Source organism: Trypanosoma brucei, chromosome 11, assembly GCF_000210295.1.
Source record: "Trypanosoma brucei gambiense DAL972 chromosome 11, complete sequence".
Classification (NCBI taxonomy): domain Eukaryota; phylum Euglenozoa; class Kinetoplastea; order Trypanosomatida; family Trypanosomatidae; genus Trypanosoma; species Trypanosoma brucei.
In genome coordinates this window covers 3,705,549-3,718,878 of record NC_026744.1, presented here as the reverse complement: position 1 = coordinate 3,718,878, position 13,330 = coordinate 3,705,549, and the positions used below count along the sequence as shown (strand labels likewise).

The 13,330-nt window shown below is 43.6% G+C and overlaps 5 protein-coding genes across 5 annotated transcripts; all 5 read right to left on the bottom strand.

Annotated features, from left to right (window-relative positions):
- Positions 1 to 486: 486 nt before the first annotated feature.
- TbgDal_XI15850 (hypothetical protein, conserved) lies at positions 487 to 3,384 on the bottom strand (the record flags this gene model as incomplete). Its single annotated transcript, XM_011782428.1, has 1 exon — positions 487 to 3,384. One exon carries the CDS (start codon positions 3,382 to 3,384, stop codon positions 487 to 489), a length of 2,898 nt encoding a protein of 965 aa, XP_011780730.1.
- Positions 3,385 to 3,729: 345 nt separating this feature from the next.
- On the bottom strand, positions 3,730 to 5,586 carry TbgDal_XI15840 (hypothetical protein, conserved; the record flags this gene model as incomplete). The annotated part of the gene is made up of 1 exon (XM_011782427.1): positions 3,730 to 5,586. The coding sequence occupies one exon, from the start codon at positions 5,584 to 5,586 to the stop codon at positions 3,730 to 3,732; it is 1,857 nt and encodes a 618-aa protein (XP_011780729.1).
- A 3,529-nt stretch (positions 5,587 to 9,115) lies between these two features.
- TbgDal_XI15830 (hypothetical protein) lies at positions 9,116 to 9,508 on the bottom strand (the record flags this gene model as incomplete). The annotated part of the gene is made up of 1 exon (XM_011782426.1): positions 9,116 to 9,508. The coding sequence occupies one exon, from the start codon at positions 9,506 to 9,508 to the stop codon at positions 9,116 to 9,118; it is 393 nt and encodes a 130-aa protein (XP_011780728.1).
- A 1,123-nt stretch (positions 9,509 to 10,631) lies between these two features.
- Positions 10,632 to 11,618, bottom strand: TbgDal_XI15820 (hypothetical protein, conserved; the record flags this gene model as incomplete). Its single annotated transcript, XM_011782425.1, has 1 exon — positions 10,632 to 11,618. The coding sequence occupies one exon, from the start codon at positions 11,616 to 11,618 to the stop codon at positions 10,632 to 10,634; it is 987 nt and encodes a 328-aa protein (XP_011780727.1).
- A 450-nt stretch (positions 11,619 to 12,068) lies between these two features.
- Positions 12,069 to 12,713, bottom strand: TbgDal_XI15810 (hypothetical protein, conserved; the record flags this gene model as incomplete). The annotated part of the gene is made up of 1 exon (XM_011782424.1): positions 12,069 to 12,713. The coding sequence occupies one exon, from the start codon at positions 12,711 to 12,713 to the stop codon at positions 12,069 to 12,071; it is 645 nt and encodes a 214-aa protein (XP_011780726.1).
- Positions 12,714 to 13,330: the final 617 nt, after the last annotated feature.

The window sequence follows — 13,330 nt, the reverse complement described above, 5'->3', positions numbered from 1 at the left end:
CTCTGTTACCCCTGTTGAATTCGCGCCTTCAATTTACGTAAATGTAACGGTTTAATATATTATCTAAATATCAAGAATGAAGTTTTTCTTTCTTTCCTTTAAAAAAAAAAACGCTTACGGTGTCACTATTCGTTGCGTCTCTCCTCTCTCTCTAGGTGGACATCACCGCCAAATGGTAACGCACGCAAAACACGCACACAAGAATAGAAAGGAGAGGAATAGCAAGAAGTAACACCCTGGGAGCACAACGAGTGATGCAAATAGTAAACGGAAACTTCGACAAATACCAGTCAGTTGTACGTGCAGTTAGTGCGAAAGCAGCCGATAAGTCGGAGAGTTTTGTTCCAGGAAAAAGCATTAGATGATTGTGGCCACATCTTCTGTCAAAGCAGCCGCGACGCAGCAAGTGTCACATGGCATTGTCTTTCTTCTATGGATTTACAATTTTATAAATCTAAATGCAGTACGTTTGTTGAAGGTGTAACTTTACAGGTGAGTGGCATATGGCAGTCCGGCTGCACGCATATCACTCGTCATGTCGCGTTCAGTATTTGTAATCTTCAAATCATCCACAGGTACATCGGCCAACTTTGTGAAGTACATTGAAATAAGTTTCCGTTGGCTTGCTGTGAGATCAACAAAATAAGGCAATGCAGCAGTGTCAAATGTCATCCAAATAGCAACACAAGCAACAACCGCTGTTAAGCGCACTTCAGGGACGCTATGCTGAACGGCAGACACCACAGTACTGCAAACGCGATGGAGAACTGGTTCGCTCACAACACCCGGGGTGGTATCTTTCAGTTCTGCATATTCCTTGAAGGCACACGGAACTAGCACGGCTGAGCATCCAAGTTGAAAGAAAATATGTTTAATGGCTTCTAACATCGTCAACCAACCCCTGGTGCTGTAACCCACCTTATTGCTCCGCAACCACGTGTCCAAAGTCATAGCGACAGCGTTGAGGAGATGATCTGTTGAGTACAACCCGCTGTTGATAATCAAATGAAGGACTGCCGCAGCATCCATATGAACCTCTGGGAACACATCATCAATCCCCGCGCGCACAAGAAGAAGTATACGCTTTAGAGATCGATTCACAGCCTGACGGAGGACTCCACTTCCCACCACTGTATGAAGCACCTTAAGAGCAAGAAAACGTACTGTATGACTTGGCTCGCACGAGTCGGGGATGAGCCTCTCTAACAGAACGAGAAGGCGGTTAAACACTTCCCCCCACGATGAGGGATTTTTCGCAATCGCAAAAGCAATGGCATCCAAAATATCACGAGTGTCGGTAGAGACGTTCGTCCTGTCTAGCCATTCTAACAAATCCGCTGGGCTGTAGTCATTGCCCCCACCGTGAATGGGAAGTGCATACGGCAGAGTCATTGGAACGTGGTGAGTGGCGCCTTTACCACGCAGAGGCGAAACACCATCACCATTTGAAGTCCTACCCATGGGGGATCTCCGCCGATCCATAGGTGCTGGACTGGCAACCTTGCGTTCTCCGAGGTATCTTTTGTTACTTCGTCTTTCAGGGGGGCGGTCATGAACTCCCTTCGCACAAGCTGTAGAAGGTCTTTGAATGGTACTGTGTGTAGCATTTCCAGGGTCAGTCGACTTGGACACCGTTAACTCCTTCGCATTCGCATCCTTTGGTGGTGTTCTGTCCTCTTTTGTCAAAATGTCAGCAAACGCGCATCGCACAACCGGCACTGGGTGTGGAAGCGGCTTCTGTCCAGCCAAAGTACGACGACACTCCTGTCCGAGGTGCGGAATTGCCAATTGAAGCTCGTCAACTATACTTTCACAGTCACTAGGCGAAAGATGATGTGACAGAACGCGTATGAACGTACCCTTAGAAGTCACGTACAGGGCAGTGAGTGCTGAAGCAGCTGATTTACGCACGAGGTTGTGGGGTCCCTCAGTTTGTATAATCGGCAGCAGCTCCTCCACGGCGCGTCGCATCGGCGTCAGTTGCGCAAAGTGTACAGCGTTGTCGATATACAGATATTTGGCGTATTCTAAAGCGTGTACCTTCAGGCTCGGAGAGACAATCCTCCGCAGTTCGCAGTAAATTGCATCCATCACATCGTCAATGGAATTAGCTCTAATGGTACTAACAAGAAGTCTCCTTGACACCCCTGAGAATCCCTTGCGTTCACTCACATTGATTAGTAGTGAGGTGATTAATTCAGGTAGCAGAGCCTTGAACAACAAAGGCGCAAGACGGAAAACCAGTGGCAACACCTCAAGGGCCGCCAGCGCAACTTGACCATTCGAGTCATTCAGCCGAACGACCAGCAGCTTCACGCACTCCTCCTTATGCCGGAGATATGGGAAGTCCTCCACAACCCGACGCACGCCTCGTAAACGCTCCTCCCACGCAGAACTGGAAAGAGACTCAAGTAGTGCATCGGGCCCACACTCCTCAGTGGCTTTCCCACCTGCCTCGGGTTCTCCCTTAGTTTTCGAGTTCTCCGCAGGCGCAGCGGCTTCCACTGCTCCTGGTTCCTCCGGCGGTGTCGAGAGGTCACGATCCGTCCCGCAGGCAAGTTTAGAAGCAGGAGTTGCGGCAGTAGTGGGGTTTCTGTCAATCTTAGGAACCATCTTCTCGATAGTTAACCTATTCCGGTCCTGTCCTAACATACGTTTTACAGGTGCTTCAAGTTTATTATACAATGTCTCTGCAGCTTCCGCCTCTGCAGAACGAAAATTCCAGTAGCAGTCACGCGCGCACCGCCTCGTCTGAGCGTCAGCATCTGACAGCCCCGAACGCAACACTCGGCATACATCACCAAGGTATGGCGAAAGGGCAAATTCACCCTCATTGTTCTTACATTGTTGTATAAAGAGCTGGAGTACGCTGAAAGTGTAACTTCGCGTCGCTGCGTGAGCGGCGGTACAACCACGAAGAAGTTCTGCAAACGCCCTCGGCCCAAAACTATTTGTCCTGGCCAGGTTACACAGTGTCTCCACAGCAGCATCCACAAATACTTTCTTCTTCCGCACAGTAATCCTAAGGAGCGGTTGAATAAACCACTCACTGACAGCCTGCCACGCGCGGCGGTTGCTGCAGTGTTTAGCCAGCGATGTAACCACTCGACATGCTTCGTTGCTTAGCGCAGCACGATCCTCTTCAATGTGTTTTTGAAGGGGAACCTTCACGAAAGTATTCATAAGCATCATGAAATCGCGACGATTCGACATGTCAGCTCTGGAAAAGACTTCAAGTTGCCGAAGGGCCTCCAAACGTCCTCCCCACTTGCCCGAGTTTTCGCCCGAAGTGTTTAGTACCTCACAAATTGACTGTAGCTGCGCAGCAAACGCCTTATCGGGCATGCTCGATGGATGCTCAACGCAGGACGCACCCGTCTTCATTATTGCAACTCCAGGGACTGCGCGGCGACACTTCCACCGCACACTGCGTGGGCCAGTAGCACAGTGCCAATACTTTGTGTTTCTGTTGGGACCTGCAACGCTATGAAAGCAACACAAGAAAGCAAACACGAAATTATTCAGCTGAAAGCAGTTAATAAAAATATATATATTTCAACTACGCTCATTCATATAGGAACGGAGTGCTGAAACCAACAACAAAAACATTCTTATAGGTGCCGGCGGATGCGTTACAAAAACGGCGACAACATCGTTCGATCACAACCATACCTCCACTATGAATACTCAAAGACATCTGTACGACTCCTTCTGTAATGTGCTTACCATCTAAATCGATAGAAGCTCGGCAGCCGCCGCCTTTCCTACAGCCACAGCCGTTGCGACTGAACCCGCACGGAGGGTATCGCAGCCGCCAGCTCTCCACATCGCGTCTGCTACCGCTGTGCAATCGCCGATAAAAAGATTGCGCATGCATGCGACGCGCAGACCCCCGTCAGCCGGGAGCACCTGCTCACAACCACCACTTGCAAACCCCAACCACATCGCGTGGCGTCGAACATATTCTTCCATGTAATCTTGACGCGACACCATCTCCTTAACCCACAAGAGGACGCCGCGCGCATGGGCACGCTGCCCTTCAGTGAGTTTACGCCGAGATGGGCACAAAACCCTTACGTATTCTTTCATTTGTACCGCGTCACGGAACAGCATGACATCGGCCGCCTCACAACCTGTCGTAAGATACCTAAGTGGGGCCTCCGCAACAACTTGACGGCAAAATTTCATGCCATCTATGAATGCATTTGACACTTTGTGCCTCATTTTCTCGTCAATGACAGAAAAGTGAGCATTGCTTCCTTCCGTCGCACCTTCCTTCTGAGTATCACTCACATCAAACCGAATGTCTTCAACACCACTGAGGGTTATGAGCATTGTGAAACCTTCCCTGAATGCACCGAAAACGTAATTAAACCCCAATCGGCCATATGCAAGCGAGTCGCGACCACCAAAGGGAAGCAAAAATATGACTAACTTTGCTCGTGGGCCTAACGAAGGCACATCAATGGCTGCAAGCGTGTCGCAGAAGGGGTTCAGTAAAGGACCACGGCCTCCAAACCATAAACCCGTATGAGCAACAAAGGAATGTATGTTCACCCTGTCGTCCGAGAGGCCGGGAAGTGCTTGGAAAATTAACGGTACGGCAATAGAATCTCGAGATAGATAGGGTCCAGGTGGCTTTGAAAGAACTCCTTTAAGGAGATTTGGCGTCCCAAAAGTCCCGCCTGACAAAATAACACCGCGCCGAACACTCACAGTAAAGGGTTCTTGATCTTTTGGTTTGCACTTAACGCACACAATGGCTTCGCCATCATCACTAGTTGTCATGCCAACGACTTCCGTGCCCGATAAAACGGTTAAGCGATCACCTTCATTCTTCAGCATGTGATTAAAAAGAAAGATGCGGCGTCCATTCCCATCAATACGCAACAGAGAAGGTTGATCCCCGCATTTTCTGTCCACAGATGATTCCGCCCCTGCGGGTGACCCCCTACGATCCGTTACAACCGCAGCCGCCTCAGCGAAGGCCCATGAAAGCGGATTTCTCCCCCGGGCGAGTCGATGCGGCACCGCCTGAAGGTCTTCAAAACCCGCATGGTTCCGTGCAGCGGGCTCCACAGGGATCGACGGAAAGTACATGGCCCAGTCGATGATAGAAGTCCCTCCGAGTCCACGTCCGCGACGATGTTCCACAAAGTTAGAGAGCCTCGGAGAAACTGAGGTGGAGGCATCATCGCAAATACTGCAAGATGCGGAAGAACACCTCCGCAGGGGATGCCGAATGTAAAACAACTCGCCGAACCTCGACCCCACAAGGTCTAAAGTGTGACATAAAAGATCGTAAGGTTGGAAAAAGTTATGAAGAGATGCAAAAACACCACCTGGTGAAGGATCCTCACCGCGCTCAACAATTAACACGCGGCCTTGCGGATCATGCTGCAGGAGATGTTGAGCAGCGGCGATACCACCGGGTCCCGCACCGATGACAATATAATCCACTTCGGTACATGTAACTCGGTTGTGTCTTGCATCGCACATCTTCTGAATATGTGGAAAGAGAGTGGTTGCACAATGGTGCACGATAATCACCACAGCAGCAGCGATAAACAGCGCTACGAGAAGCATTGAGTACGCGGATTGGTGCCTACGCGCGCTGACATAATCAAAACGGCATTTCAAAGAAGAGAAAAGAAGGGGAAATAAGCATATAAATTGACATGCAAAACAAAAAGTAACAGTCTTTAAAGAATGGAATGAGATGTCACTGATGAAATAACAGCATTAAAAGAAAAGAAAGAAAAAAAGAAGATGAGGGAGCAGATATTCGTTGGTGTGTTGTTGATCAAATGCGATGGATGGAAGCATAAGCAACCCAATTGATTTGTCAGCCATTAACTTTACCTGATAACAATGGTACAACAAAATGATGAAGATATTGACAGTAATCAACAAAGGAAAAATAAAAAAAACAAAAACAAGTTCCCAATAAACAAAAGTGTTCTTTTTGTTTAGATTTAAAAAAAAAACGTCATCAGTAAGCTCATTGGTTTATTTTGCATGATATCCTTTCCTTTTCTTAATTTTTTACCATTCCCCGGGTCGTACCCACCTTATATATATATATATACACCCCGCACTTCAGCTATCGCTGAGTACTTAAAAAAAAAAAATAATAACAAACGAATTACCCTTCTGTTTTGCTCCCACAAAAATAAAAAAAAAACAAATGCAAAAACATTCCCCTCTTCTTTACTTGGTGTAATACATTTTTTCTTCCTTAAATAACTTCACACCTCACCCCTTTCCATTCAACGCCACTCCAACTATTAATACTAAATTTTTTTTTTGAAATACTTTTTTCTGGTCCCTCACATTCTCTTGTATTTCAATTCATTTATCGTACTTACTTCCCTTTGTTTTTCTCTTTAAAAAACAACAACAATAATAAAAATTATAATTGTGATGACAATTCCTTTTTTCTTTTTTTTTTACTCAATATTTCGTTGTTGTTGTTGTTGTTATTTCTGTTTTGTTTTGTTTTGTTTTCTTTTAAGCTTTTTATTGTTGCTTTTTTCTGCTCAACTACTTCGACCGCTGTAAACTTTCCCATCGCTTTTCGCTATTAGTTTTTCTTTTCTCTCTCTTTTAGTTCATCTCCAACTACCTGTAGCTGACACTTCTGTGTGTGTGCTAACTGATACCATCTCAAAAGGAGTTGAAAACAACAATATATAAATACGTTAAATAAATTAAAAAGAAGGGAAAAGAATTTTTTGAATAAAAAAAAAAAAGAAGAAAAAAAGAGTTTCGTTTGTTTAACAGAATGCGAATTACGATGTTCTAGAGGAAAGAAAAAGAAAAGGCAGGATATGCAAGACACATGAATATTAACCATTTTCCTTCTTTTTTTTTTCTTTCTTTATTGTGCTTCTTTCATTCCCCGTTTTGTGCGGTAACATCACCATACAGTCCACCTCATCGCTCCATTCATAATTTAAAATTTATAACGAAACAAAAAAAGGAAAAAAAAAGAAAAAAAAGGAAAAAAGAAGCGGCGTTTCCCTTCCCTTTCTTTTCCTTTCCTGCCACCATCGCCCCATTCAATATTTCCTTTTTTTTTTTTCCTCTCACCTCTCTGCCATATATTCGGCATTTCAACCGCCTCCTCCCCTCCCTATCCTCAAAATTAATAATAAACAATAAAAACAAAAATTGATGTTCGCAGAAATAATACTTGAGGGATCACACGGAGGGGAGGGGGAAATAAACAAATAAATGGAAAAGATAATGGTGAGTGGTAATACAAAAAAAAAAAAGAAAAAGAAACAGAAACAGAAACTATTTGAGAAATAAAAATGAAAATGGAAGAGAAAAGGTGTTAACCCAATGATGTTTCACCGCATTTACGTCCCGATGTTGTAGCAGCACTACAAAATCAGTACGCTTCACAAAACCACAATTATGCAACGGGCATCGAACAAAAAGAAAAAAAAGCAGTAATAAACATAAAATGTTATTCTTAACAACAACAGTTCATAACGAAAAAAAAAAAAGAAGTAACGGCTGAATCTTGCTTATGTGGTGCCGTCAAGTATAAACATAGTCACAAAAGTAGAAAATTTGAAAAAAAAAAAAACAACATTAGATGAAGAAAGTGTTCAAACGTTCGCAAATACAAAATTAAAGTCAAAAAAAAAACTAAAAGAGGAATCAAACCACCAAAATAAATATATGTTCCCTCATGCTGAATAATGGGTAGAAATGTGGTAGAACAACAAAAAAGAAAAAGAAAAGAAAACAACTGTGACAACTATTTAAAAAAAACAATTCGTTATGTCACAGTTTATAATATTTATTATCCTCTTTCTTTCCTCTTTTTTTTTTTGTTTCCCCCCTTTCCATAACCCTAACACACCGTGCCACACATATATTTATGTATTGTATATTTATACTTATTTGCATAAGTACAGACTCGCACACGACAAAACAATAACATATTTATAGCCGCCGAAAGAACGCTTCCACTCAACCACAAGTAAAGAAAATAAAATAAAATGAAATAAAATAAAATAAAAGGAGGGGGAAAAAAACAAACAACACGGAAACGGCGCGTCACCTTCCATTGCTCTCTCCCTCTCTTCTCTCTGTTCTTTTTTTTTTTTCTTCCTTAACTTTTACTTTCACTTTTTCTCTTCATTTTTTTTTTCTCTCTCGCTCTCTCTACTTATTTATTTACTTCCTTCTCCCCCTTCCCAACTACGTAGGGTACGCGAGTGTTTGCATCTCCTTTAAATGGTATATATTTTATTTGAAGCATTTACTTTTTTTTTTTTTATCCTTCCACCAAACATCACTTTCTCTTCTTATTTAATTTATTTAATTATTCATCTATTTTACTTTTTCAACTTCCCTCCATCATAAATCGCTGGACGTTTTCCCAACCATATAAGTAGATAATGGAATGTTTATTTATTTATATGAATCAAAAAACATGCATAAGACTGTGGTGGCTTCGACTCATTAAAAGAACAAAAAAAACAAAAAATGTAATTAATCCTTTACTTCCTTCACTCAAATTATTCTACTTTTTCCTTTTTTTATAATTAAAAAAAAAAAAACTTTCTTTCATAACAACACTTTCTCAGAGTCAATCTGTTGACATTTGTTGTCCCACTCCTTTTTATCTTCTCATCATATCATTTCTTTCTCCACACCTGTGGTGCTGTCTTTCTTTTTTTTTTTAATTATTAAAAAAAAAAACTCTTTTTAACTACGCCACACTGGTAACCGCTCAGATAATAAGTAAGACAACAACAAAAATAACAACACTGGCAAAAATAAAAAATAAAAAACAGTAAATTCACTTATATATAATCACGTTACGCGTCTTGATTAAAATAAAATTTTTTTAAAAAAAGAAGAAACTTTTGGACAAAAAAAATTATTCATAGATGTAACTAAATATATATGAAAAGTGGAGGCAGAATATACAAACAGGAAAAGGAATACCAAAAAAGGTGTCGTCAGTAAGTCGAATACGGACACAATGCATAATAATTTATTCTTCTATTATCATTTTACAAAAAAAAAACAGAAGGGAAGGGAAGGGAAGGGAAAAGTTTAAAGTAAAAAAAAAAAAAGAGAGAGAAACATGTCAAAGGTTTGACGGATCATCTGAATGATCATCTCCAAACCGAAACTCCTCAAGTTTACTGAATGCCGCATCCCTTCCATCGGGATCTGGCAAGTCGGCTCGCAACGTACGGCGACTTAACGTAATACCATGCATATCCAGTAAATCTAATGTTGGTGCTCTTGCTGGAAATGTTAGACTAATATCTATCAATGTTTTCTGATGCACTGACAGAAGTTCCGCCGCACTTTTTATGGAGTTGGTGGACACGCCGTTGCGGACACCTCCAAAACACTCGCCGTCACCGACAGGAGATGTCGCGGCCCCTTCAGCGGATTCATCCGTAGCTGAGAAGGTAGCGACTTGAAATGCGGGATGAGGCGAGTGCTCGAGATCCACTTGACTTATGGACATGTTCCCACACAAACACACAAACACACAAACAAACCCAAATCTTTGTTTCACCTTTCCGCTTTTCCCTCTCTTTCTCTCTCTTTTTTTTTTCTTGTATATGTGTGTGTTTGTTTGTTTGTTTGTTTGTTTTGTTAAAGAGTTTACTGAGCCACTTGTTTTGTTTATTAGCACTATGGAGGTATTAAAAAAATAATACACCTACTATACAACCACCAGTACTTCTGACAGGCGCCTGTACAACTAATAAATCACACACAGACACAAGCACACAAGCACTGCGTTTCGCGTATTCGGTTTGGAAACTAATGGGTAAGAAGTAAAGAATTTTTTAAAAAAAAGGAAAACAGGGGAAAGTTGCATTTAAAAAATATATATTTGTAAATGAAATGTTTTCATACAACTCGTACTGCAAAATACCATGCCGGGTACAATAGTGTATACCAACGACGGTAAAAAAAAAAAAGAGTTGATCCACAATGTTTTATACCGTAGCACCCGCTAGATTCTCTTGTACATAACCCTGCGCCTCCGCGCAGCGTGCAGGGAAAGAGAAAACACAAACCTACACGGATCCTCAAAAATAACCACTTGAGAGAAACTAATAAACTTTAGTTATTATTGCTTGTATACAATATATTCAAACACCCGCACGCATACGCATATATATATATATATATATATATATATATATATATAAATAGAAGTTCGTGATTCCTTTACTTCAGTGGGTAGTGTCAAAAGATATTTTCTTCCCATGCAACACGAGGCTTAAGCTGGTGAATGGGAAAGATTGATATAAACCCCCCGTCCCCCCCCCCACCTCCTCCCTTCAGGTAAACGGCATCAATGAAAACGAACGAGAGAGCAGCAGCACCAAAGCTCCACACTTGCAGCACGCGCACAGATATACACACAAAGCCAGGGGAAATTCAACCCTCCGCATGTGATACCTGAAATAGAAAAGTGAAGGAAGCCCCTCAAAGATGAGGGGGAAATCTTCCTATTTTCCTTTGATCTTCATATACTACGGTTTCCCTCAAACAACCATTGCCAGATCAGGAAAGAAAGATGACGATTTAACGTAACGCCGGTAGCAGCGCTTTGGTCACTGCAATACTACGACTCATTTGACAGGTTTACGAATGCTGCATTTCAATTTCTCTGTCAGGGTCTCTATCCGCCGAATAAAGCGTTGCAACACCGCAGCCACAGCCGTTGGTTGGTCATCCATAACGTAGTGACCACAACTGTTGCCCAGCACCTCAAGTTGAAATTTCCCTTGCATCTGTGCAATAGTAAGAGCCGTATCAAGCCTCTCTGTGCTCGCTAAGCAAAGAATCTTAGGGCAGGGAAGTGTCACGAAACATTCGTCCAGTCCGTCAAACCACTGAGGCCATACGGGTGCCATTGCCTCCAGGTTCGATTTCCACACAAAATGATCCCCCTCCTTCCGAAGCAAATGCGGCACCGTCACCGCAGCAGATGCAGCGCTATTCATTCCACCATGCCGAAGAAACCATTGAGTAGCCTCCGCTACTTCATGGAACTGTCGTGGTCGGTTCTCCAGAAACTTATCCATGTGCTGAAGTGAAATGCGGGCGGTACCCTCCACAACGTCAAGCAGCACAACGCCGGCGGCCAGCTGCAACAAATCCGCCTCACCACGCAACCCATGAACCAGCACAGAACCACCGAGGGAGTGGCCGACGAAATAGAAGTGCGGTGTGGCGGAAAAAAGTGACTCCTTCACTGTTCTTAACAACGCCCTGAAGTCGTCCACGAGAACTTGCAGCGTTAGGGACCCCTCACCACCGCGTCGCGTGGAGTCTCCGTGGCATCGCATGTCAAATGTGACAACGCGTACGGCATAAGGTGACTCCTCATGAGCAGACGACTTGGCATGTTGTGTCATATGAGTTGCCAATACGTGGAAATTGGAGGAGCTCATTCCAGCGCCATGTAAACAAAATAGTGTCGGAGGCGGTTTCTCCCCTCGCCGCACCAAGTCACCATCACATCCACCAAAAAGAGTGAGACGAAATACATCACCAGAAGGAAGTGTGATGTTGTGTTCCTCATGTGGGGCTACGACAATGGGACCAAGCGGCATGTCTCACAAAAGAAAAAGAATGAAAGAACTAAACGATGCAAAGAAAAAAATATACACAAGGAAGAAAGGGTGCAAGAGGCCGTAATCAAGATTGTTTGTTTACTCGCCCAAGCTTATCTTTCCTTGGTTAGGTGCCTATAATTGTGCGCTCCTTTATATGGTTTGAAATTTTCTGCTCTACGGAAAGATGCTTTGTGACCTACAACGGTAGCAAAGTTAAAGTGCAATAAAGGAAAGAGGCAGTATATGCGTTTACCCACAACCCGTGGGGTGAAAGAAGGGCATTGACTCATCCATCATAGCGGTAACAAAAATTACCAACGATATTCATACAAAAACAAATAATTGGGTATCAACTCAAAGGCCCAACGACCCGCAGCCCGGCCGAGCCACCCGCGAACACGCATCCATCAACAAACGACCAACTGGCATTGAGAACAACAATATAAACTATTCAAGAGTCGCCAGAAGCGTCGAACCACGCCGTTTACCATTGCCTCGTAGTATGTTTTCCAACGCCCGAACGTTTCTCAGCCTAACATGAAGTAACCGCGCCTTCTCCGAGTTGACCTTCAAGAACTGCTGCTGCTCCAGAAACCGGAGAGCGTTGATTTCTTCCATTTGTTGAAGTGTTTTCCTCAGCAGCTTTTGTGTGTCTTGCAGCGCGTGAAGGGCTGTGGTGTACCTTTGAGACCGAACACCTCCGTGGGAGCCACGACGGAGCGACCACAATGTTAGCTCTAGCGCCAACGTCTCCCCAAGTTTCCCCTCAAAGCGGCGGATTTCGTCAACAGATGGACCCTCAGATTCCCGCGACCGCTTCCGACAGAACTCGTCATCGTCATCTGCATCCACTGATGATGTTGCTAAGACCGGTTTTACGGACCGCATCGCCGCACTTGTATCCATATATTTTCGGGCGTCAGCAAGTTGCTGAGAGCGCAGAACTTGAAGTTTTTGTGCATAACTACACTCCGCAGCACCTTCTCCATTCCTCAGCATTCTTTCCGACTCCCGCCACACCAGTACCCGCGCATCCATAACCTTGCTAATCGGTGGCTTGCGGTCCACGTAAGGAAGCACCATGGGCTGCATTGGAGATCCTCTCACTAAATACAGGAAGCAGAACAGAACAACTAGTTAGAAGTAGTAATAATAATAATAATAATAACAATGACAATAAAAGTGCCACTAACAACAGAATAGGAGGCACGGCGGGAAGAGGTATTAAAAAGGATAGCATGTTAAAACACAGTACAAAAGAAAAGTAAACAACCAACAAAGTGGTTTTTTTTTCTTTTGAAAACAAACAGGTGAAAAAAAAAGGTGAAACGCCCGGGAAAATATTTCCGCGGGCCCTACCACGGAGAACCGACAAGATCGCAGGCGGTTAAGATATTTTTAACGAGTGGCAAGGAAAATGGTGAAACAAAACGTTAGTACAACGCATCCTCAACTTTTCAACCCGCCATAACAAGGTATAGGACAAACGCAACTTTTTGTCACACCCATTTTTCCATCCATCCCTTTTAGTTTCTTCCGTTGTGTGACTGTGCATGATCACAAACAAAAAGGGAGGGAAGGGCCGGGACGAGTAAGAATTTCCCCATCAAAAAAGAAGGAGAAGCTTTGCATGGATAAGTAGAGAATGAACAAATTCGTAAGATGCGAACAAAAAGCATTCTCCCCCCTTCCTACAGCACCTCCCTCCA